The 25,858-nt window shown below is 34.4% G+C and overlaps 1 protein-coding gene across 5 annotated transcripts in view; it reads right to left on the bottom strand.

Moving 5' to 3' along the window:
- Positions 1 to 25,858, bottom strand: part of LOC126919871 (trace amine-associated receptor 9) — a 117,908-nt gene that overhangs the window by 73,812 nt on the left and 18,238 nt on the right. For 4 of the 5 annotated variants that reach the window (XM_050729524.1, XM_050729526.1, XM_050729523.1 and 1 more), the window contains 2 exons: positions 2,719 to 3,301; positions 877 to 1,002 (listed from right to left, as the gene is read on the bottom strand). In XM_050729524.1, coding sequence (XP_050585481.1) covers positions 877 to 1,002; positions 2,719 to 2,946 — 354 coding nt within the window. In that variant the 5' untranslated portion in view covers positions 2,947 to 3,301. The remainder of the gene's footprint in view (positions 1 to 876; positions 1,003 to 2,718; positions 3,302 to 25,858) is intronic. The other variant, XM_050729525.1, reaches the window with a different exon arrangement.

Genomic DNA, 25,858 nt, shown 5'->3' with positions numbered 1-25,858 from the left:
AATTCAGATGTGTTTTAAAAGTTCCAAGTAATATCGTTACGAAAATTGAATCACATTTCACATTTGTCTTTCAGTTTGAAAATTATTGAACGTAACAAATTTATTACATTTGTATTTCTTTGGCACTAAATCAATTTTTTGTTTTATGATAAAAAGGCGCAAAGAAACATGAAATAACATATTTCAGATAAAAATAATTATTAAACATTTAACTGCGTATGAAGTAACAACAATTTTAATCATCTGATTTATAGAAATCGATTATTTAGATCTATCGCACTGATACTTAATTCTACGCTATTCTCGTTTAATAATTTCTATTTTTAACACGAAAGTATTAAACATGTAACTCACATCTTTTTGTCTCTAAATGCCTCAGGTAAAGCGTGTTATTTTAAATAAGACAAGGTTGTGCTCATACATATTTCAATAGACTATCAGAAGTGACAAACATGTTATTTTATATAAAACTATTGTTCCGCTAACGGTCAACAGCTTAATGGTCAAAATGTCTATAAAGTAATAAAGTAAACAACAAAACTGTTGATCCTGACCTACACAAACTTTTCAAGCAATAAAAATGAGCATTATAACAAGTGAAATTATTGTATTATTTTTATGTAACATTTTGCCTTATTCTATACATAACAAAATATAACAAATTATAAAAATCAAAGAAGTGTGGGAGACTTTAAAAAGTAATCTTGTTCTAAACATATATTACTATTAGATAAATAAATATTTGACAAATTTTACCGTTCAAATTCCACAATTATAATATACATAATACATATTACATGTATAATAATATTATACGTATATAAGAAACACGAGTAACAAACAACGCATGCAGTTTATTATAAGCTCGAATATTACCTGTATTTGACAGACGACTTCACCATATGGCCAACATCCGTAGACGGCTGGTAAGAAGCCGAATGGTGTAACCAGAAGACCAATAGCTAGGTCGTTGCTCGCCAAACTTGTAAGTAAGTACTTTGGCTGCAATAAAGTTGAAGAGAACCTGTTGATCGTTTAGATTACATTGTTGGAGTGTTATTCATTACGCAAATCAATTTTGAATGGACTTCATTGAATATCACCTCGTATCAATTGCTTCTATTTAATGTTACATTGTTAGTAAAAACTTCAACGGCACTTATTCGACAAGCTATTGATTTTTACCCCAATTACTTTGGAACTAGATCAGTATTGAAAATTCGATCACATTTCTATAGTTTCATTCGTTTTTACTACTCTCTCATCACATTTCGGATAAATGATCGTAGCACTTTTTGTTCGTTAAGAGTATACTTCAATGTCCTGCATACGTTTCCAAGCGAGACCGAAAATGACCATTTCCTACCATCCTACTTTTCTCAGTTAGTGATTCATTGCGCGAATGCCCTACTACTGCTTGTCACTAATCATCGACTACCATTCGTTCTGTACCAACGGAACAACTGCATGGACATCCATAAAACAAACAAAAAAGATCTGGTTTTCAACACAGCCTAACAGACACATTCAAATTATGGAAAATTCTAACGTGCCCTGCAGTTGACCAGTACACCAAACAGAAGCGAAATAATGCTGTCATAAACGGCCCCTGGCTAGTGTGACATTTTTAACACTCGACACGAATGCACATATAGCATTTTTGATGGCATATGTAATAGTGAACAGCTGAATAGAATAGAATCAGAAAACATAGATTTGACGAGCAAGTGCTTGAACAAATTTACGTAGGGTGTTCCATTCTAATTTCTACACGGAAACATCTTTAAATCTGAAAAGTATCGAAAGGAAATGTATCAATTAATTTCGATCTATATTATTAAAATTCATATTACAAATATAAATATTTGTGTCATAATGGAAGATGCTTCGTAAGTTTCGAAATGATCTTTGGTAAATATCGTATTGTCATAAATGAAAAAAAAAAGATTCTTTGAGAAGATGAAACAGTAATTTTAAATTATTTTATATTTACTATATACACTATTTACTATAAATATAGTTATATAGCATATATACTATATTTTATTTTTATGAACGGCTATAAAGATACTTGATATCATTTTATACGTGTTATTTCTTAGAAAGTATTAATTTCTAGAATTTTGATAATTTGGAAAAATATTGATTAATTTAAAATAAATAATATTATATCTAACAGCAAGAGATTTTTCTAAGAGATGTTGTCGTATAATTTTTCAATAAACTTATTTTGTACTATCATTTTTAGCATTTCAAATAATTTATACGTTCATTATACACTTTTAGCTTTCTTTAACTGCTCATTCCAAATCCATTCTACAGGCATTTTATTCACATACATTCAACTTAGGACTCGATTTATAGAGCATTCCTAAAAAATTGTTAAATTAGGAAAAAATCAGTAGTACTATGAAAGGAACGTTTGAAGATTCGCTTCTACTTAACACCATATGAAAGTATCTGCTACAAATACGATTAATTTCTATTGTAAGACTACTATCATAGATTTAAGATCTGATGGTATCCCGCTGGGAGTAGTCATCAACATGTTATTTAGCAGTTAAGCTAGAAAAATTTACCAAATGTCCAGCTGGACAAGTTGTAAAATGCAAATTAAATAATAAAAAAAAAAATGTAAGATCTTTACACATTTCTGTGTTATACACTCGTACATACGATAAACTACTGATATAAAAAGTCCGAAAGAAATGTACTCACCTGTGCGTGAATGTATTTGCTGTATCGTCTGCTGTTTATGACGCATATTACTAGCAGATTGGCACAAAGAATACCGAGACTGAGTGCAAGAATTAAAGCGGCGCGTAACAATTCCCCTGGGCCTGGTCCAGTCCAAGTGCCTTCGGATGTGTCTCTCCGCCAACAGCTGCTGTTGCTCAACGCAGGTGCGAGCAAGATCGTTTGCTTGTGCTCCATGTCTCTTTTCATTAACGTTTTTACTTTGAAAATTTCTATTTAATCTCCTAGCCCAGACGAGACATTCGCGTCTCGTGTGAGGCTGGGCTGGTAAACGCGTTTCCCGACAATGTTTCATCTCTGTCGCACTGCTGCCCCGGCAAGGCTCGCTTCCCGACTATTTAATAATATAACTATATTAACTTTCCTCATTGTAACGAATCAAATAACTTGTGTATCTCGGTAGATAAAAAACGTGTTTGACATCCACCTTTCCATTAATTTAAAATCACGAATCAATTCATATTCTTATCTCGGATTTTCGCTATAAAACTGTATTCTCAGGTGGCACATAATACCAAGGCACGATTGATTACGATTAGGGTATCTGTAACATACAGAAATAAAGTTTAGTTAGTAATTTTATCGTTTATCGTTTTATCATTTATCGTTCATACATAATTATTAAGAAGCTTCGAGTTTTTATATTGGTTAATGTTTTTTTATAGATACTAAATTAAATTTAACTAGATTAACTTAAAAAATAAAATTTAAGCAGAGTAGATTTGTTTTATCTATTAACAGGTATAGCAAATTCGGATATTCTGTATATTTTAATAACAGCATTCTTTGTGTCTTGCATTCCCAAATTTCGCGCAAATGTATAAAAATCCATAGTTTATTTATTAAGCGTAATTATACAAGATAGTCCTAGGGAGATAGGGAATAATAGTCAAACGTAGATAGAATTGAGGTTTGTTGATGAAATATTTATAATATGACAAAAAAAAAAACGATGCTTTAGCCTTCAATATCAGTCCCAATTTCGCGTCATTAAACTTTTATACATGAATAACTCTATAAGAAAAACATACATCAAACACGCGTTAATACGTGTGACATAAAGATTTGATTAATTCATTGGAATGAAGCAAAATTAAAATGAACTTCATAGAAAAATTAATTCAATTCTTTACCGCTATCAGTTTCGCATTATTAAGAGTGCTGAACATTTTGAAATATAATATTAGCAGCTATTAATTATATTGATTATAAACCTATTATTATATTATATAAATTATTATGTTACACATAAACCTGTTATTATTCCTTTCGCACTACATATTTTTATTACAACTTTTTACTAAACCTTTGAACGATCTATCTTGATATATAATATTTTGCTTCATTAAAAAACAAGGTTTGGTTGTTCAATTCTGGAATATTTCCTATTATATAAGTTGCATTGCTGCTATGCAATGTAAACATTGCTTACATTTCTCGAGTAATTACTCATGGATTCAATAGAATATTTGTTAAGAATAAGCTGACAAAATTATTGCAATCTATTTTCTTCGCAATCACAAAAGATATAAACATAATTCTTTGTCTTTTTTCTGGTAAATTCAGACTAATTTTCTTTTTTTTTTTTTTTTTTTTTTGCAAATTGGGACTAATACAGTTTGCTGCAAATCCTTCTAATTATTAAGAGATTTTCAATTTTTGTTTCAAATGATATTGTAAGTGATATTTCAAACAGTGTTTCAGACGATGTTTCAAACGCATTCATGTTTCTGACATGCGGTTCTGGCAAAGTCAATCAATTTCATTCAGTCTAGCTTCACTGAAATCCCAGAAAGATTAAGGAAAGAAATACTAAACTAGAACACTCTATATAGTTATTTCTCTTCTGTCAGAAAATGTAATATCTGTCACAATCCTTGTACTGTCGTGTGCAAAATGAAGAATATTCTCTGTGCTCGGGAATTTAGTTCCATAACATTAAACAAATATATACTTGAATAGTTATACACATAATATCAAACAGTTATTTCATGAGAAATTATATATTACACAACAACAAACGTTTATTCGGTATTTATTTAAGCTTTGACTTTTACTTGTGTATTTTCGAGCTATCGCGGAAAGACGCGCTCGCTAGAATACGCGTCAACGGGAGTCGTAAATTCACGTTACGATTGTAATAACCGACACCACGAATAGTTCGATCCCCTTATTTCGGTTAGGATGATAGGAGTGATTGTTGTAGTATAACACTGTGATTCACAGAGTTATAAAAATATATATTTCCAACACTTTGTACAATCACACAAATTAGTAACGCCGTTGATTAAGATACAGTTAACGAAGAAAAGGATTATTCTTAGATGAGAGAATCCGTGTATATGTCGACTTTGACTGTTCGTTGGTTATAAGAACCAATATAGTTTTTTTTTTATTATTATTATTTATTTATTGAAATTCACAATTTGTCCAATTTGGACATTTGGTGGAATTTTTTAACAGTTAGATTAGCATGTTGGTGGCTACCCCCAGCGGGGTACCATCCTCGTGTTTGCTAGGTTATGTCCTTTATAAGAGTTGCTGCTGAGTGCCGAGACGTGCAGACGTGTGTCCAGTGCCCTGTGAAGTTCACAAAACTCCACGTGACGCCCAGCTGACGAAAGCAAATCCAACAAACCTAGCCAGGGGTTAACAGCCTCTCGACTAGTTCTTTCACACTGAACTAACTAGCTCGATGATGGCTCTATCATTTCCAACAGGCTCCCCGGAGCAAAATTATAACACCGCCATGTTTCCTCCCCCGTGGCAAGAGGGCAACGCAACTATCCTGGTAAATGACCACCACACGAAAAAACGAAAGCTCGAACCGACCAAGACAAATGTAAACAAGATTCAAACCAAACCATCAGCCAGCCAAGTGACTACCTACAATAGATTCTCAATTCTGGAGTCCACGGAAGACTCCATGATTACAACCGAAGAGGTAAATAATCTCCATACTCAAAGAATTCCCCCTCCCCCACCGATATTCATTAACGACGTAATCGACATACAGTCAATGATTAAAACTATCGAAAAAGACATCAGCAAAGAAGACTACAAGCTAAAGATTAACAACAACCAAGTGAAAATACTGCCGTCCCACCCAGACGCCTATAGAAAGTTAACCAAGCTATTAAAAACGTTAAACGCCAAATTCCACACATACCAGCTCAAACAAGAAAGACCATTTCGAGTGGTGCTACGCAATATCCATCACTCAGTCGATCTAGACGAACTAAAATGCGAACTGTCAAATCACGGCCACGAAGTAACTAACATCAGTAACATTAGGCATAGAATCACAAAAAACCCACTATCCTTATTTTTTATAGACCTAAAACAAAAAACAAACAATAAAGAAATCTACAATATCAATCGGCTGATGAACTCCATAGTTAAGTTCGAGCCACCTCTTGTAAAGAAAGAAATAATACAATGCAAGAGGTGCCAAAGGTACGGCCACACGCAGAAATACTGCAATCACAACTTCCGGTGCGTAAAATGTGCAGGTAATCACCCCACTGACCAATGCACTAAATCCCCGGAAACCCCAGCGAAGTGCATCCACTGTCAAGGTGATCATCCTGCCAACTACAAAGGCTGCTCAGCCTACAAAACTCTGTACTCAAGCAAATACCCCAAACTTAGAACAAAAGAGGAAAATTACCAAACACCCAGCTCGCCGAAATCCACCGTTATCCCAATCCCCCCAACCAATCAAACACCCAGCCCTATCAAACTCACCACTCCCTCAAACTCCTATGCCCAAGCGGTACAAGGCACTCAAAATACACCAAATAGCCACAGGGATCCTCCCCAAAATAGTGCCCCCACCTCACCTAACACAGACAACGTCTCTAGACTTGAAAAGCTAATAGAGAAACAATCAGAGCAAATAAACAATTTGCTATCGCTATTAACAATCATAATGGAAAAATTAATACGCCCAGACACAAAATAAAACCAAGACGCATAGCTCTGTGGAACGCCAATGGTCTAGCGCAACGCAAACTTGAGCTAGAACTCTTCCTAAAACACCAGCTAATCGACATAATGCTCATATCTGAAACCCACTTCACCGACAAAAACTACCTGAACATAAACGGATACAAGTTCTACCATACCCAACACCCCAGCGGAAAGGCCCACGGCGGCACCGGAATCATAATCAAATCAAATATTAAGCACTACGAACTTCCACCATTCCAGAAAGACTACCTCCAAGCAACAAACGTAGCAATAGAAGACAGTCATGGTACAATCACCACTTCAGCTGTATACTGCCCTCCCAGACATTCCATCGCCAAAGAAGACTTCGACTACTTCCTGGACACCCTGGGCAATAGATTCATAGCCGGAGGAGACTACAATGCTAAACACACCCAATGGGGTAGCAGACTGGTTACAGTAAGAGGCAAAAACCTCCTCAACAGCATAATAACCAACAACCTCAACTACCTTACCACATACGAACCCACACACTGGCCCACCGACACAAACAAAATACCCGATCTCCTTGATTTCTTCATAACCAAAAATATCTCGCCAAGACACGTCCAAATCAATTCCTCGGCCGATCTCTCCTCTGATCATTCCCCCGTGATAGTAACAGTCAGTTCAACCATCATCGAGAATACACCTAATGGCTCCATTCATAACCAACACACCAACTGGCAGCTCTTTAGAGAAGTCTTTACCCGCACAACTTCAGCCTCAACCTCACTAAAAACCAATGACGAAATCGAAGCAGCCACGGAATACCTAAATGCGAGCATAATAAACGCTATCCGCGTCTCCACACCGGCAAAAACGTCCATCAGCAATCACGAATACCCCCAGTACATATTAAAAAAAATAGCAGAAAAACGTAGACTAAGAAGGATATGGCAGAGCCATAGAACACCGGAGGACAAACGCAAACTAAACAACGCAACTAGAAAACTATCCAAAACCATAAAGAACTACAATAACGACCGTTTTCACAAATATCTCGCCAGCCTGTCCCCCACAGCCGACTCAAACTACTCACTATGGAAAGCCTCCAGGAAACTCACGCGCCCCCCACAAATAATACCTCCAATCCGCCGCCCGCAGGGTGGATGGGCGCGTAGCCCTATAGAAAAAGCCAACATATTTGCTGAACACCTGACTGAAGTATTCCAACCCCATTCCTCCATAGCTGCAGCGGACGTCACCGAATACCTGCACACTCCCTTCCAAATGTCCCCTCCTATTGAACCCTTCACTTCTGCAGAGATCATAGAAGCAATCAGTCGCCTAAACCCCAAGAAAGCAGCAGGTCACGACCTAATAGGAAATAAAGCAATCAAGGAACTCCCCATAAAAGGGATCGCACTCATCGCATCAATCTTCAACGCCATCCTCCGCCTAGAACACTTTCCTAAGGCGTGGAAAATCTCACTAATCACCCTCATCCCCAAACCCGGTAAACCAATATATGAAGCCAGCTCCTATCGCCCAATCAGTCTTTTACCTACCCTGTCTAAACTATTCGAGAGGATGCTCACGAATCGTCTCCTTCCACTCCTAGAAGAATTGAAAACTCTCCCAGATCACCAATTCGGCTTCCGAAAACAACACTCAACAGTAGAGCAAATCCACCGCATAACCCACATGATCAGCCAAACCCTTGAAAAGAAAAAATACTGCTCAGCCGTATTCCTAGACATCCAACAGGCATTCGATAAAGTATGGCATGAAGGGCTACTCTACAAGCTTAAAAAAATCCTACCCCACCCATACTACTCCATCTTAAAATCCTACCTTACCAACAGACAATTCATAGTTAAATGTCTAGGCGCCACTTCCGCAACATTCCCAATAGAATCCGGCATACCGCAAGGTAGTGTCCTCGGACCCCTACTATTCTCCATCTACACTGCCGACTTACCCATATCAAACGAGGTAACAATAGCAACATTTGCCGACGACACAGCACTATTAGCTACCCACGCAGACCCGGCAATTGCCTCATCCACTCTCCAGCGAAGTCTCGACTCCATGGAAAAGTGGTTCCAAAAATGGGGTTTTAAAATAAACGAAAAAAAATCTTCCCATGTAACCTTCACGCTCCGAAAACAAACCTGCCCCCAGGTCACCATTAACAACACAATAATCCCAAGCAAGGACTCCGTAAGATACCTGGGCATGACCCTGGACAGGAGGCTAACTTGGAAAAAACATATCTCGGAAAAAACAAAGCAACTAAAGGAAAAACTAAGAAAATTCTATTGGCTCACGGGCCGACGCTCCAAACTAAACATACAGAACAAAATAACCCTCTACAAAGCCGTAATAAAACCTGTCTGGACCTACGGAATCCAACTATGGGGAACAGCAAGTAACTCCAACATTGAAATACTCCAACGCTTCCAATCGAAAACGCTAAGATCCCTATTAAATGCACCCTGGTATGTTACCAACGAAACAATCCACCGAGACCTCAAGATACCTACAGTCAAAGATGAAATACACAAGTCCAGAAGCAGATATAGCACAAGAGTCAACAACCACCACAACCCACTAGTCACCCAACTACTGGACACGACGGACCAGATCCGCAGACTAAAAAGAAAATATCCACTAGATTAAACCCTTAGTCCTACTAGAATTAACAATATAAAGCTATTATAATCCATGTCATTGTATCACGCCAAATTAAGTTACTGAAAATTCTCAACGAGAATTGATTGTAAATATTCTAATAAATAAAAAAAAAAAAAAAAAAAAAAAAAAAAAAAAAATGTCCTTTATAAGGTCTGCTGGGTGCTTCCTTTTTAGTCTTCTGTCCATGTTTATGATTTTGTACGTTTCCGCAGCTAGCCGGTTTGGGTGTGTTGCTATTCTTGATTTGTATTTCTCTGAGTATCTGCTAATTTCTTCCTTGACCGTTGGGATTCCCAGGTCCCTCCGTATATCTTTGTTTCTGACGTACCAAGGTCCGTTTACTATTCCGTTCTAAGGATTTTAGCCTGTATTACCTCTATTTTGTTTATATGGCTCATTGCTGCCGTCCCCCATAGTGGTATTCCGTACGTCCAGATTGGTTTTATGATCGTTTTATATATTTTTAATTTATTTTCTATGCTTAATTTGGATTTTCGGCTTGTTAGCCAATGCATTTGTCTCCTTGTTTTCTGTATTTTTTCTACTATTGATTTGATATGTAGTTTCCATGTGAGTTGTGTATCTAAGTGGAGTCCTAGGTATTTGACATGCTTTGTTTGCGTTATATGCGTACCGTTCAATAGGATGTTTGGTGGTATCTTTTTTCGTAGCGTGAATGTAATATGGTTGCATTTATTGGGGTTTGCTTTTATTTGTTTTTCTTGTAGCCAATTTTCTATTTTTATGATATGTTCTTGTAGTATTTTGACTGCCGTTTCTGGGTTAGTATGCCTGACTAGTATAGCTGTATCGTCCGCGAATGTCAATACTGTGCTGTTGGTAGTTGTTGGTATGTTCGCCGTGTATAATGTGTATAGTATTGGGCCTAGGACGCTTCCTTATGGTACCCCGGCCTTGATGTCTTTAACTTGAGAATGTGTGTCCTTGATTTTTATTACGAAGGTTCTGCTGCTTAGGTAGGATTTTATTAATTGAACCAATATAGTGACCCTCCTGATGGTGTAGAAGCAGTAGAAGTAGGAGCAGTCGGAGCAGTAGGAACAGCCGGAAGTGTAGGAACTCTGAGAGACGTAGGAACTGCGAGAGCTATAGAGACTCTAGGAATTCTTTCTGATGTGATTACGGAGGAAAGCTCGGTATGGATGTGCCATTTGAACCAAGAACGCGGTTTCGTTGCTCACATTTTCAGTTAGGAAAGTGAGGGCAATGATCCGCGATGCCGATTGATTATGACCACTGTTGGGAATGAAGATAAGAGGAAGAAGCCTCCTATCAACGTGGTTCATGGGCGATATTGATTATGGGAAAAATCAGCTTTTCCGTTAAGTAACTACTTCGTTTTTCCGTAATTTGGAAAAATGTACAATAGACCTAAGGTCTTTTGAAGTATTAGTTATAAACCGAAAATACTTGCAGGATTAAAGGTTCCTGCAAGCTAAGAAGACTCGGTTTATGGTGAGACCTTAGGTTTATTTATTTAGGTGGGTTTCTCTAACGGTTTCTAACGGTAAGGCTTGGACCTTGACGGTCAGACAATGAAGGACGTCACGCGGACCTTTTCACGCGACGTAACAACTTGTATAAATAAAATGCTATAACAGGAGACTGTAAGTATGTACATTTTCTTAGGAAAGAAAGTTAATATTTTATACTTAAAAAAAAAAGCTCTTAGTAAAGATATTAAGAGAAATATAAAAAATATAACTATTAACAGAATTATTTATTATTACATTTAACATATTACATTTAACAGAATTATTTAACAATGAAAATTGTTTCTAAACAAGAAATTGGGTTACGTAGATAACTTTATGTATTATATAAAACATAATTATATTACATAGAATATTATAAATAACGTAATTTTATTAACTTTCAACTAGAACTAAAAAAAAAAAAAAAAAAAAAAAAACGAAATACGAATGTATTGGAATTTCGACTTTCGATGACGCAACAAAAATTGTTCGGACCATTTCGTCTTCTACCACTTCTTCGTTTCATACGTTTCATCGATTTTAGTATCGCTCTACAACCAATCTCAGAGAATAACATTTTTCCATACATACAATCCCCAATATTCACACACATTTTTACTGATTTTTCACATTTTCTACCATAGCCAGCCCTACTACAAACATTAACCAAGCCAATTTCAATTCCAAATGTGTTTATTCCTTCATCATTTTAAAAAACTTAACATTTCGATAATCTTCGATCTTACTACAGATATATACTTTCTCTTAATCACTGTTTTCATCGATTTTGTCGATTTTGTTTGTTTTGTTTAAGTACCCTAATATTTCTGAACGAAGATATACACAATTATGAAGGATATTTTTTATCTGATTTTCTAAGTCCTACTCATTGTGTATCTTACGTATTTCCTCCGTGGTTCTAAAAGTTTCAGAATCTTTATTCAAATTCGCTTTTCCATGTTTAGCGACCAACCATATTTTGTATGCTCTATTGTGCTCCACTCTCGTCGCACATCAGATATGTAGCTATTATATTTAATAACCCAGGTAAAGCATGTATACGTATAATAGAACTGAAGACAATACAGTACAAACTTATTTACCTTATAATACGTAGGAATGTTTAATCTCTTTCTACTGACGATCGTAATGCGAATGCATTTCTGAGCGTAATCGCGATACAATTTTAAGATTAATATAGATGCTTCGATTTTGAAATCGATTGAAAATATACAATGACTCTTCTTATGACTCTAGAGATTCGGTTTTAAGAAAGTCAATTTTGAAAATGTACTAAATTCACATTCGTTCGAGTGATTAGTATGATCAAAGTTCATCAAAAGGGTCTGTTCGATCGTTCGCAGAGAGACGCGGTTGCGGTAGATCGCGCCAACAGGAGTCGTAAATTCTCGTTACGATACGATGATCGACGTCACGAATCAGTCGATTCCCTATTTTCGATTAGGATAATAGAAATAGTTGAATTGATGATAACACTGAGTTAATAAATTAAAATATACACTTTAGTCCAACAACTTTGAGAATTTAAGTATTTAGGCGCGGTGTGTTCTCAGTGAAGTATAACTAACAAGTTAATATGATAACTGATCAATGAATGAAAAATCAGTCAAGATAATGACTGGTCGACAGATGAAAAACCAGAGAAGTTCAGTGACAATGCTGTCGTAGAGGAAAGCTATTGATGGATGGGTAAAGGTGGGTCCTAACTGTCCCTAATCAAAGGTCGGCCGTGAGGGTTATTGTACATGGGAAAATCCGCTTACCTGTGTTTTATCGGAATAGGCAAGGTCTTCAACTTAAAAGATACTTGCTGAGTCTGAAAGTCTTAACTATGAAAATCATAAGATTTTTGATGAGTCCTTAAGATTATTGAGAATATGCAATAAAGATATTTAGTCATCTAGCGGCCATCCTGTCCGAGGTATGGAATCTGGTTTGTGTAGAGAGTAAGCGGACGTAACAGAGTCCTATAAAATCGATGATATACTCTAAAGATATTGAAAAATTTATATTGAAAGAATGTAATTATATCATTATTTAATTAAAAATTAAACACTACTGTATTAAATAGTATTAATACTACCGTATTTAATTACACTGAAAACCATTAAAGATTTGAATAATTTAATGGCATAATAGCCTTCTGTGATGCCATTAAATTTACCGTTTACACGGGATATTTTCCGACATCATTAAAAATAAGGAACAAGTTGGATTTCGTGAGTTATTCGGGAAGAGTAATATTTTCTAAAATTCTGTAATAATTTGTCATGAGAATGTTAACATTTCAATATTTCTTTGAATCTGTCTGGTGAAAGCCTGACTGTACAAATTCAACTGGAATACGTGGGTGACCACAATTCAGGAATAGGTTATGGTTATACCATAATGTACATTCAGTGCAATGAAAATACCACATATAATTCGGCAAATTTTATAGGAAATAATATCTGTATAGCAATGGAAAGAATTAGAAAAAATTATCCCCTTTCAATACCTAATTTTTGATGTAGATACAACAAATCTAACCATCTCAATATTAACGACCGTAATTAACTTTGCTTTCGTATTTCAAATAAAAATTCTCATTTTCTATTTATTCCACCAAATGTCCAAATTGGACAAATTGTGAATTTCAATAAATAAATAAAAAAAAAAAAAAATTTTCTATTTTAGCATCTTAATCGTCATTTCCGCAACCACTTTTGTTAATATTTTCCATTACTACATATTTCTAATGTCATTGCAGTCACTACTATCATTCACGATAAAAATAAAAAAAGCAATAAGACACTTGAACAACTGCTATTACCTAAACTAAAGACATTTCTAATTAATAAAAAAAGTGCAATTTCGAAAATAAAATAGCCATACTTTCTTTAATAGCATCGTTGGACTGAGAGAATGTAGATAGATATATTCAATATATTTCACAGAACTAATAATTTAACAGAAATACGATATAAGCAATATTAAAACAGACGTAATAATTCACTGGAACAGTAGAGAACAAAAGGAAATCGCTCATATATTAAATAAAATCACACAGCATCAAAGGTATTTTATACGGTCATAATAAAATTTCCTTTCAAACCATTATGAGAAAAACAAAAAGGAAGAAAACTGAAACCAGAAAGAAGAAATGTCCGGAGGCAAATCACGGCATAGGGTATAACGGCCCCTTTTAATTATTGCGAAACCTACGGCTACTGAGACTCGTTCCGGCTCGTTAGTTACGTACGTCCTCGTTATTCAACTCTTGCTATCGATTTTTCTTCATTTGCGTTTTCTAAGTATTTCCGCCGATTCCGAATTCTTAACTTTCACATCTTCTCTGCATACCGATTTAACACCATAGACATATCTCGTCCAATTTATTTTACCACTCAGCCTACCATTCATCAAAATCTTTCAACGTATGTATAATGGAATTGAAGACTATAACAATAGGAATTTTAACTGTTTTCAGTATTTACGTATTATGCTCGGTTTCATATATTACTATAAGAGGGTCTCAAGCTATTTTTGATAATAATTATTGAAGTAATTACTTGAAGAAAAACTCTACATCTTTTCTTTTTGTATAGCTGCGACTCGCAGACCGCTATTAGTAAAAGAATAGAATTTAGTAAAGCAAAAAAATTCAAAACAAGAAGAGATCCATATTACTGTACTCTTGAATATAAATGTTGTTTTGAGTTACAAGGATTAGAAACAAAAGAGTTATAAGCAAATTGTTATTGCTGCTTCTTGTAGCCTTCAGCTACAGTTACTAACGCTAATCTTTTTGGCAATGTCCTTCGCTATAAATGTATGAACGTGCTCCCTGCTATATTCTATCGTATTGTAACAATAGGAGAGAGAGAGAAAGAGAGGGCGAGGGATCTGGATCAGCATACACTATACCTGTACTTATAACTATATTTATTTCAATAAATTTTTCTATTACAAATTTATTCACTCTTTCTTCTATCAGTCAACCTCAACAATAAGCTTGTAATGACAATCATATTTTTGAAAAATATTTTCAGGCGGTGTTGCATGCAGTGGTTAACAAAAATATTTTGGACACTTATAGAAACTTTTTATGATTATATTATGTGTATTATATAAAACATAATAATACATAATGTATTTACATAAATTTTCATTAATAATATTATTAGATACGTTGTATAACTGCATAATTTATAATAAATAGCTTGTTTCATTAATACGATATCGGTTACAGCTAGGAGCACATTGATTGGTCTCTATTAAAAATTCTAATTACCAATCAGTGCGTCTAATGAATACCACGAAGGTGGAGAGATAGTACCTCGGCTAACACGATATGGATGAAATTTTAGCAACGGTGCAGAATTTCCTCCAGATCGAACCCTTCCGTCTCTGCTTCGTAACAGCTAAGTTTCTGATTTACTAAAGAAATAAAACCTAAGCAGATTTGATAGTTTGGATATTTCCTATATATTTTCGCACGTTTGGTGCACTCTGTGTACTACAGTACCTTTGAATTTCACCAAATTGATGATTAGATGACATTATTTGTCGTTCTTCGAACTTCGTTTTTTTTCGATATTTTTAAAAGTATGTTGTGCAAGGAGACGCGAAGAAATAAACTGGAACATTCACGAAATATCGGTACAAAGTACAACGTACTATTACAATCATTGAAATCTGACTGAAATCTGGAGAATTAAAACTATGTAATTTATTACAGTGTTTCACGCGATTTATAATTATTAAATCAAATAATTATACATAAGCATATATATCCTTTAAGAATTCTGTCAAATTTCTACATCCAAGTTATGTATGATGCCTATTATATGTATACTAATTCATAGAACAAAGGGAAGGTTAAACTGCTAATTGAAATCATCCCCAACGAGTACTTTGTATCAACCCCACATTCCTAACGGTAGTAAGCATAAACTCTCGATATAGACGAGTTAAGAGATTGCAAACTGTTATGGGAGCAACGGTTAGTGCTACTACTATATATGTGAGTTTATGATGCACCAATTGGTACGGAAAGATTAAGCTGTACGTCAAAGGTACAGAAAGATACTCAATTTTTCTCATAAAGCGTAGATCTCGTGATGAGATCTTCAATATTGCGCCGTACGATACATTTGTGCTGATTTTCCTAGATTACTTCTCTAATAACTGTATTTGTTCATAGTATAAAAGTTATATCAACTAATGTGTATTTTCTGCAGGTTAATACTCCACTGTCTTCCTAAGTCTACAAATATTTTAAATTAAATGATTTAATAATTCTATGATTAATTTAAGATAATAGAAAATAAGATATATCTGCGAAATTATATGTTTTTCCTTATTCGAAAAGACAAAACTACAGTAGAGAAAATGTTGAAGCCGTGAGAGACGAGGTTCTGGACTACTGGCGCACACATGATTCTTTGTCTTAAGAAGTTCTAGAACTTTGCAAGGAAATTTATTTAACTTTCATTGTCCCCTCAAAACTCTATACTCGACAGGAAACAGAAGCGTTACAAGCCCAGGTTCCTAAAGGGTCATATACCTTATCGGTAACTCGTTTGCTCTTAAATTGACCAAGTCCGTAGGAAAATCTCGCACAGTTGCCAAAGTATCTCCCTGATTACATTCGTATCTCAACTCCCAGGGAAAACGCGATAAAGGTCAAATAGAACAGGGGTGCGCTACCACCGTTTTAGCTTCTTCGTCGCATTCTTGTTATAGTGAGATCAAGTGTCTATTAGTATAGTGAAATCAATCTGTCTCAAGTCTCAAAGTCTCGAAGCAACTGTGAAGTTTACTGTGCATAAATCTAATTAAATACAAACATTTATTATCGTAGTATCGGGGAAGAAACTCTGGAGAAAGCCCCAATGTGCCCCAAGTAAAAGGCAATATAAGTACAGACGGATGGGCCATATACCTGTGCTTGTTTACAATAGGGGGTAATTAAGAAAGGTATGTTTGACCATGGGCCATCCACATCCGTACGCACACCAAACCGTAGTATAAAAGAGAGTTGTGCAGAGCGTTGCGAGCAGTATAGAGAGCAGTGTAGAGAGTTGAGGACAGAATTGCGGACAAAGTTGTACAGAGTGTAACCAGAGAGAAGGTGTAAGAGATTTTTGTATTCCCTTACTCTCTACAGGATTAAACAAAACATTTTACAGAACTATCTGTGTGGTGATAGTGAAACGATGTCGAAATCAATCAAATCATTATTCACGATGAGCGAAGGATCAAACGCGGGTAATACCAGTGTTGATATTGCAGAAAGGTGCGTTGTGAACGATAAGCTAACGAGAATCGAAACAATGAAAATTGTGGAATTGAAAAAAGAACTTAAAAAGCGAAGATTAAAAATAACCGGTGAAAAGAAAGTATTGCAAGATCGTCTGAAAGCTTTCGTTGCCTTGGAAATCGAGCACGGTGAAGACGAGGAAGAGAAAGAAGATGAAGATCGTGGCATGTTCGGAATAGCCGTGGGAGGTGAAAGCGAGAACGAGTATGTTTCAGCGTTTAGGGATGTGCCAGAGTCTATGAACACGTTCAGCGGTGACGACATGGTCGATGTGCAAATATGGTTGTCCGAGTTTGAGCAGATGTGCGATCTTCGCAATTGGACTGATACGCAGCGCCTAATATACGCAAAGGAGCTTTTACGCGGTTCGGCGAAATCGTTCATTGAACACGAAGGATATTGTAAAAGTTGGAAAAAAATGAAAAAAATGCTAAGTATACGATTTGAGGAAAGAGTGGACGTATACAAGGTGCATAAAGAGTTGTTGAATCGAATCAAGAACAAAGTTTTGTACACAAAAGAGGAATATACCCCGTTAAATATCGTGCCCAACTTAATCCAGAATCCAGTAGCCCAATCAATTCACGAACGTGACTATTTCAACGTTGGTAGAACGGAGGAGCCACCAAGGAGGGAGTACTGGTTTAGGAACTTACACCAGATAATAGAAAGAGTAGTGCCGAGACTCAATGATTACGGGGCTGCGGAGAGAAAACGACGCAATCACGAGTTGCTAAACACCACCGAAAACAGAGAATTCCTATTCGATACGTATCATATAGATTATTTCGGGCCATTTCCCCCTTCAAGGAAAAATCATGAGTATATCTTCATAGTTTTTGATGATTTCTCAAAATACGTCTGGCTGTATCCCACAAGATCGGCAAATATCACTGAGATCATTGTTTATTTAAAGAGGCAGTCTTCGAATTTCGGAAATCCAAGAGCAATTATTTCCAATGCCGCAACGGCATCCGTGGCAAATACTTTTCATAATTATTGCACTGCAGAACATATACAGCATATTTGGAGCAGCGGTGGAATTCGATGGGCAAATGATCAAATAATAAGGATAAAACGACTGCTTATTATCATCCTGAGAAGGTTGAGTGCACGAATGCCATCCGAGTGGCATAAGCATCTAGAAACGGCACAGAAGTATTTAAATGCGATTCCCAGTAGCAGTACGAACATTTCACCGTTCCAAATAGTGTTTGGAACGGAGATGAGGATGCGAGGCGATTCGCAGGTCTGGCAAATGATTGCGGAGGAGCGGAACAGATTGTTCCAGGAGGAACGTTCTCACGTGCAGCTAGAAGCAAGGAGAAGGCTCAGTAGGGTTGAAGCCATAGGTAGAAGGAGGTCGTAACGCAAAATGGCGACAGCGTGCAAGACGGGGGATCTGGTGCCGATCAGGCCAGGACACAGGCCAGTTTCAGACTGAAGTTCCAGTCGAGGTTCCTTGGACCGTACCGCGTAGTGAAAGTTTTGCGGAATGATCGCTATACTTTGCAGCAAGAAGGCGAGCACGAGGAGCCGAAAACTACCTCCACGGCGGCGGACCACTTAAAGTTATGGAACTAGATTTGCTCATCATTACCAATTTCACTAGTAATACTATCGATGGAGATAGTATTATTACCTGTACTTTCTTAACTTAGCTAAGTACCGACTAGATAATAATGAATAAACAGTCAGCAGTAGATTATTATACACGCGAAATTAAGTCAAAAATATAAAATAACGTTTTTCCATTCAAGGTCTCGTGTTCAGAAAAAAAAGTTTAAACACGTGTGCATGTGACATTTTCAAATTTTTTTCTTAAAAATGAAGCATCTTATGAAAACATGTTATTCTACATTTTTTACTTATTTTCACATGTAGTTTAAACCCCTCTCAATTATCTACTTGTGTCCAATCTGGAATTAGCCAAATTTACGTATACTTGTCAAATCTTCAAAGTTCATGTTCACTACTACGATTATCGCTCCAACTTGCACTTAGATGCTAAGACGGCGATTTCTGATCTAAGAAAGACGTCAAAATTTTCGATTGGTTCGATAACAAAGAATGTAGAAACATAATTCTTGCGACACACATTATGGGAAAGGTCGAAAGGTCAACACATTCGGACGACAGATGCGTTTATAAAATGTATAACACCTAAGTGTCGAACAGTCACATGGAACAAATTTTTGTTCTCAAGCCTGGAAAAACCCGAGACCTAACTTTCTTCGACCATTAAAACTTTCATTCACCGTTAAAACCATCCTCCATCTTCTCCTCAGCATTGTTCGTTTCTACTACTTCTTGCCACCATTTCCATTTTAAACAACCACTAGAAATATTTGTAACATTTCGATGCAAAAATCTTGTAAGTAATTGGTCAGGATATATTATAAACTCGCTTCAATACATTTATTTTCTAAACCTAACTATCCGTACAAAGGGTAATTGATATTTATGATATATACAGTTAGTCAGAAAAGTTTACATACAACTCGAACTTTAAATATTTGACTTACCGAGGCAAACTAGAAGTTATTACAGGAACGTACACATTTACAGATCAGCTTAGAATGACTTTGAGTTTTGATATAGCAATGTATTTCCAGAATTAAAACAATGTATAAGAAAGCTCATATAGCTCACGAAAGTCTCTTATACTGGAAATTATAAAATCTTTGATTTTGTCGGTGAATGAAATCGGAAACTTACAATGTTATGTTATGCACATATGTTAAGAATAATCACTTTTTTAACAATAAATAATGACATAAAAATATAAATACAACGTAGGAAACTTGTATCAGATTGAAGTAATATAGTCCAAAGTTAGAATGGCGTAAGTTTCAAGTATAAAAGCCTTCGTAACTTTATGAATGAAGAAGAATGTATTCACAACTCGGGACAAAACGTACTTGTGAATTTAAAACACTTTATGAACATGAATTGAACATGATTCCATACAACGTAAGATCAAATTAGCATATGCTAACAGTTTAAACGACAGAGATTCAGTGTCAGAATCAATGGATTCTTGAAGCTTATAGAGTATATTATCGATTTCTTAGAAAAATAATACAATAAATAATAGTTATTCAAAATAAAGATACTAGTATAGATCTATTTTAAAAACTGATAACATAACATTTTAGATAACATAAATGTAAGTTAAAAATTGAAATAAAGAATTAAAATTTTAGAATGTATAATCATTAATTATTCTACTAATATAATTACTGTCTCCAAATTGAATTAAATGTTTTAAAAACATGTGTTTAAACAAGAAACAATTATTTAAGTCCAATAAAGTGCTGCTTGAAATATATATTCGGCTTTGTATTGGTGGAACTACCAACTTCATAGAACTTTCTAATGAAATTGAAGTACATTGAGAAAAATGAGCAACTGTGATCGGGAAATTACTTTCTCTACAGGATATAAGTAATACACAGGCTTTCAAGAGTAGTACCTTTGAATCGATTTTATTATACATCATTTAAGCAGTGATTTTAATTTGTGTTAATTGTTTTTATCTCTACGTACTCTACTTAATTAAAGAAGATACAGCAAATTCTGTCTCATAAATATTGTGTTTTCATGCTAAATAACGTTTTTATGTAACTGAAATTATTTAAGATTCTCATTGAAAGAAGGTTCTCTCATATATTTTTACACGTTACGTATACAATATCATTGTTATGAAAAAAACTCTGTTTACATTTACAAACTGCAATATATCGTTAATATTTCCGTATCATAAACAAAATGATATGTAAATAAGATAAAATGAATAAAAGAAACTACGGTGTCCAAATATTAATGTGAGTAACTGTATATATTGCTTATTATAAGAAATTGAGTAGTATCGATTGAGTACCGATGATGAATTTCGAAACCCAGTTTGATAGTAAATCACAGTTATAGTGAGAGTATGAGGAAAGATAAACAAGGACGAGAATTAAATCTAAATTAGCTTTATAATGTCAGAAACTAATAAGCGAAGAAAACGATGCATGTAATTTCCTATTAACAGTGAAGATTCAGTCTCAGAAGCGATGGATGCATTTAGATGAGAAAATTAAGCTTTTTCGTGAATGGAGCATTCGTACTTTCTCCTTGCAAACCATCGACTGCTGCCGTTCACCCTAACGGAACAAACAAGTAGAACGTACGACAGGATAATGGCTTGAAAGATATCCCTGTAAGAAAAGGGTAACTTCTATATTATAGTCTTCGAACGTTGCGCCCTACCTTAAGTAACAACTTAATGGAATCGTTAAGGATAATGGCGAGAGTCACCCCTCTGCATTGGAACACTCGGATTCATTCACAGTATTGATTACTAGAAGTAAAATATACAATATATATGTATATAAATGTATATATATACAATGATGAATAAAAATATTGACGCTGATTAGATTTTCTTGTAAAATTCTACGCAACTTGGTAAATGGACTAAACAATTTAATAGATCATAAAATAAAATTGTTAAATTCTGAATCATCCTAATATTTCTTTCAAGACTTATTAAAAGTATTTGAAACTATTCATAGATCAAAATATAAAATTTTCTTTATACAAAATGTTCTCGTCACATAGAATGCTTATAAAACACTGAACGCTGTCAGTGCAGAAAATTTTGGATAATCTCCTTTGTTCAAGAAACTAATCTCCAAATCTCAAACATTGTCCATACGTGTACAATACATTGGTCAATTAGAGTTAAAAAGATATGAATGGAAAGTGTTTAGTATAAAGATAAATTGATAATATTATTGTATTTACGAATAGAATTATGTGCATCTATTTCCGTCTCGAGGTTGCAGGATCCGAATTAACCTTGATAGTGCATGATCCTATCGTGAATATTGTCCATACAGGACAAATGGTTTGATCGGATAAACGATGGGCTAGTTCAATATGTTCCAACTTATCGACTATTGACTTCAATCGTTCTGTTTGCCATTCGAATGTGGTTCACCGAGAATTTGAATATGACCCCATAATTATACAAATGAGACATTTATCCAATATTTTTTATTGGCCCCCTAAAACTATCCGATCAAGTTTCGAATTTATGTTTTCCACCATTACCGACAAGAAAAACGAAAAATACTAAATATAATAGGGTAGATGGAGAAGGATGAAGAAAGAGGATGAAAAGTAAGCGGAGGAGATAAGAGAAAGATATAGAGCTGGAAGGTCGTCCTAAGCCGTTATGTAAGGACTATGTACAATAAATAATAGTGAAAATAATAAATCTTTTATAGAAGGTTAATTAATTTTATCCCAAACACAGTCTTCTTTTTTGCAAATGTATCAAAATTTGATAACAACAATCTTCACGGATATTAATTTATACTACCTATTATAAATGCGTTCTATTACACTGAGCATTCTCATCGTGGACATGAATAACCTTAGAAACAGATTAGAAGCAGATTAGATTAAACACACAATATAAAAAAAATTTCTCGCCTTATTTTACGAAACAAAATTAACGGCGCCCTAATTTTAGAAAAATTTCCATATTACAAAAAATATAATTATTTTAAGATTGCTTCCTAACATAGTAGCTTCAATGAAAGGTTAATGTAGAAAGAAAAAGGCATATTGTTAAATTATTCTTGCAAAACTAAATTTCATTAGTGCAATTTATATCACGAAAGGTATCTATTTTCCAGTTTACGATTACAATGTATCATTAAAATGAGTCGAAGGTAAAAGATATTTGAATTGTTAACCACATTTTTAAAATATTTATTTCATTCGTCCAGAATAGCTTAAGGTTGCAACAACTTAATAATGCAAAATTGGAATTTCTGTAGATTAGATTACTACACTAGGATATAGGATAGTACTAGTATTGATCCTTGGACACTCTGATTGGTAAGTAGAATCACCATAATGTTAGACTTAGGATTTGGTAAGTTGAGCAGTAGTAAATTAACCAAGTAGAATATGTATAATCATATTAAAATAAATATTAACACGTAATAGTAGAAACAATAGAAATAAAAGGAAATAAAAGCTACGCAAATAAGTTCCAGAAAAAAACGAGACAAAAAAACGAGACTACGCAACTAATTGGATTAATTAATTAAACGACACATAAATGAATATGATCTCTAACAGTAATATCTATTGATACGTTGAGTTAATTTAACGCGAGGCAATTAATATTATTCAAATAATCAAAAATTTGTAAAACTACAAATTTGTATAACTAGTGGTCTAAAATGTATTAGTATACAAATCAGAATTTCTCAAGGATTTACGTCAATGCAACAATTGAAGCATGAAATTAAATATGTTTTACGTGGCCTCCGACCGATATCAGATCTTGTTGAAAAAATCTTTAAAAGCTTGAAAATCAAGTTACGAGTAAGTTCACGTACTACTAATGGTGGCCATATAGAAGTACGTGCACGGGCACGCATATTAAGAAGCATTAATGAGAATGGTGCTATTTTATGGGTTTGAGGAAGGAATGGAAGACGAAGAGACTAAGTAAAAAATATCACGAATATACTGTCGGAAACAGAACTGTAGCGAAAAATATTTGATTAACGTTCATAAAAAATTAACATTACCCTTCAAGAAGAATGATTTTGTAGATCAATATCTTATGCTTGAAGTGAAAGTCAAGATCAATTTTACAGCATATCCTTGGAAGAGGTTTTCATCAATTTTGGAAAAAATTTCTTGTATAATCCGGAATATATATATATTTTTGCATCGTGTTATTACAATATCGGCAGTTAGCTAAAAGAGTGACATATTTAAAAAGAAGTTTTTCGGGAAATCGATTTTAAATGGAAAGTTGAAGTGGAAAATTATTAATGACTTGGTCATTTAGAAATGAAAAAATTTTATTCAAAATCCAACACACAATAACTTCTTTATATTTTTACAACTTCCATCGACCATTTTTGCGCTTTAAGAGTCTTTAATAAAATATTGTTAAAGCGATAGCATCGAGTAGACTAACGTCGCGTTAATATCAAAACGTCTATCTCCGCAAAGTCGAGATTAACGAAACCTTGATAAATTTTGATTTCTGAAATTCTCTGAGCTTAATCCAAGCCTGTAAAATAAAAAGAACGAATGAATGTGAACAAGAGAACAAAGCAGCCGTCGTACGATGCTTAGAGGTAACAGGAGGTAAGTTACCACTTTGACTGACTAAAATGGAACTTTTATAATTTCCATCTTTCCCTGAAAAAAACGCTACATTCGATTTGTAAGGTTTTCTTCGTCAAAATCAGCTTAAACAAACTCGATACTACTTTAACTTAAAAATATATAGATTAATATATATACACATCTTAACGTTTGTAAAAGTATTCGGTTGTAATCAAACTTTTACTGATTAGATGTAAAATCAAATAACAAAAATACCAATTTGTGTAGAAAAAAATAGTAGATTTGTGTAGTTGGCAGTATTTTTCTTCATACAGTTATAATCAAGCCGTCTACCGTATTAATAATTTTGTTCTTCATTGTACTTGTCCAACGACCTTCCAGATCCTCTAATATGATGCTATTCGTCACTTTACGATGTCACTGTATACCATGATGGACCTAGTTGTTCATCACCATATATCATCAATAATAATTATTATTGAAGAGATAAAGTAGTAAATGTAATGCAAATAAAAACGTAATTTTATATGGTATATAAGGAAAAAGTTATAGACGCTAATTTAGTTAATTTTAATTTTTAGCCAAAACAGTAACCCAATCTACAAAAACCATATTGTGGTTGAAGAAGAATGAAAGTATAACGTATAGATAAATGAATATACTTGATCTGATTCATTTCTCCATTGATTTTGTCTGTAAATTTGTAAAGATGAGAAATTCTTAAAGTCCACAGCGTGCAAGAAATAAATGATGTAAATGGTAAAATTATCAAAAACGCGGCCAGTTCTAGTGAGATATATATATAATACATATATATTCCTATTGGAAAATATATATCGAAGAACAAAATTAAAAATAAATATAATACAAAAGAGAGTAAAAAAGAGATCATATGATTTAATATTAAAAAATACTTGAAACTTTCTAAAAAGTTCGCAAGCACTTTACTTGGCGTATCGGCCTAACAATGAGAATAAAGCAAGCGGTGCTGTTCGTTCGATATCAGAGAATTCATGGCACGGTGCAACCTTCACTGAAAGTCAATCTCGAAACTTCTTGTCACATTTCTCCTACTACGATACGATATAGTCATCAATTCAAGCAATCGTAAAGTTACGTACTTCAATGTATTAATATACGTATGAACCTACTGATACTATTATGTTTCAATATTATATTAGCATTTCAATCGTACTATTAAAAATATGCTAGCCAAGATCTCTATAAATTACATAAATTATCAACGTTACAATATTTATAATCAATTCAATACATCTTAAACATTATAGTAGTCATGATCAAAATCAATGCTCCATTATGACTTTGTAAAAAATATTTTATTACAAAATGAGCTAATATTATATAATTTGGTGAATACCTTTGATGCTTTTCAAACTTCAATATGTTAAAAAGGACTATTTGAATAAGTAAAATATCAGAAAAATAGCGTTGCAGATGATTAGAAGTAATTCTAATTTTACTTTATAACTCAAAT

This window comes from Bombus affinis, chromosome 8, assembly GCF_024516045.1.
Source record: "Bombus affinis isolate iyBomAffi1 chromosome 8, iyBomAffi1.2, whole genome shotgun sequence".
In the NCBI taxonomy this organism is placed as follows: domain Eukaryota; kingdom Metazoa; phylum Arthropoda; class Insecta; order Hymenoptera; family Apidae; genus Bombus; species Bombus affinis.
The sequence above is the reverse complement of the archived record's forward strand: the minus strand, read 5'-3'. Positions and strand labels throughout refer to the sequence as shown.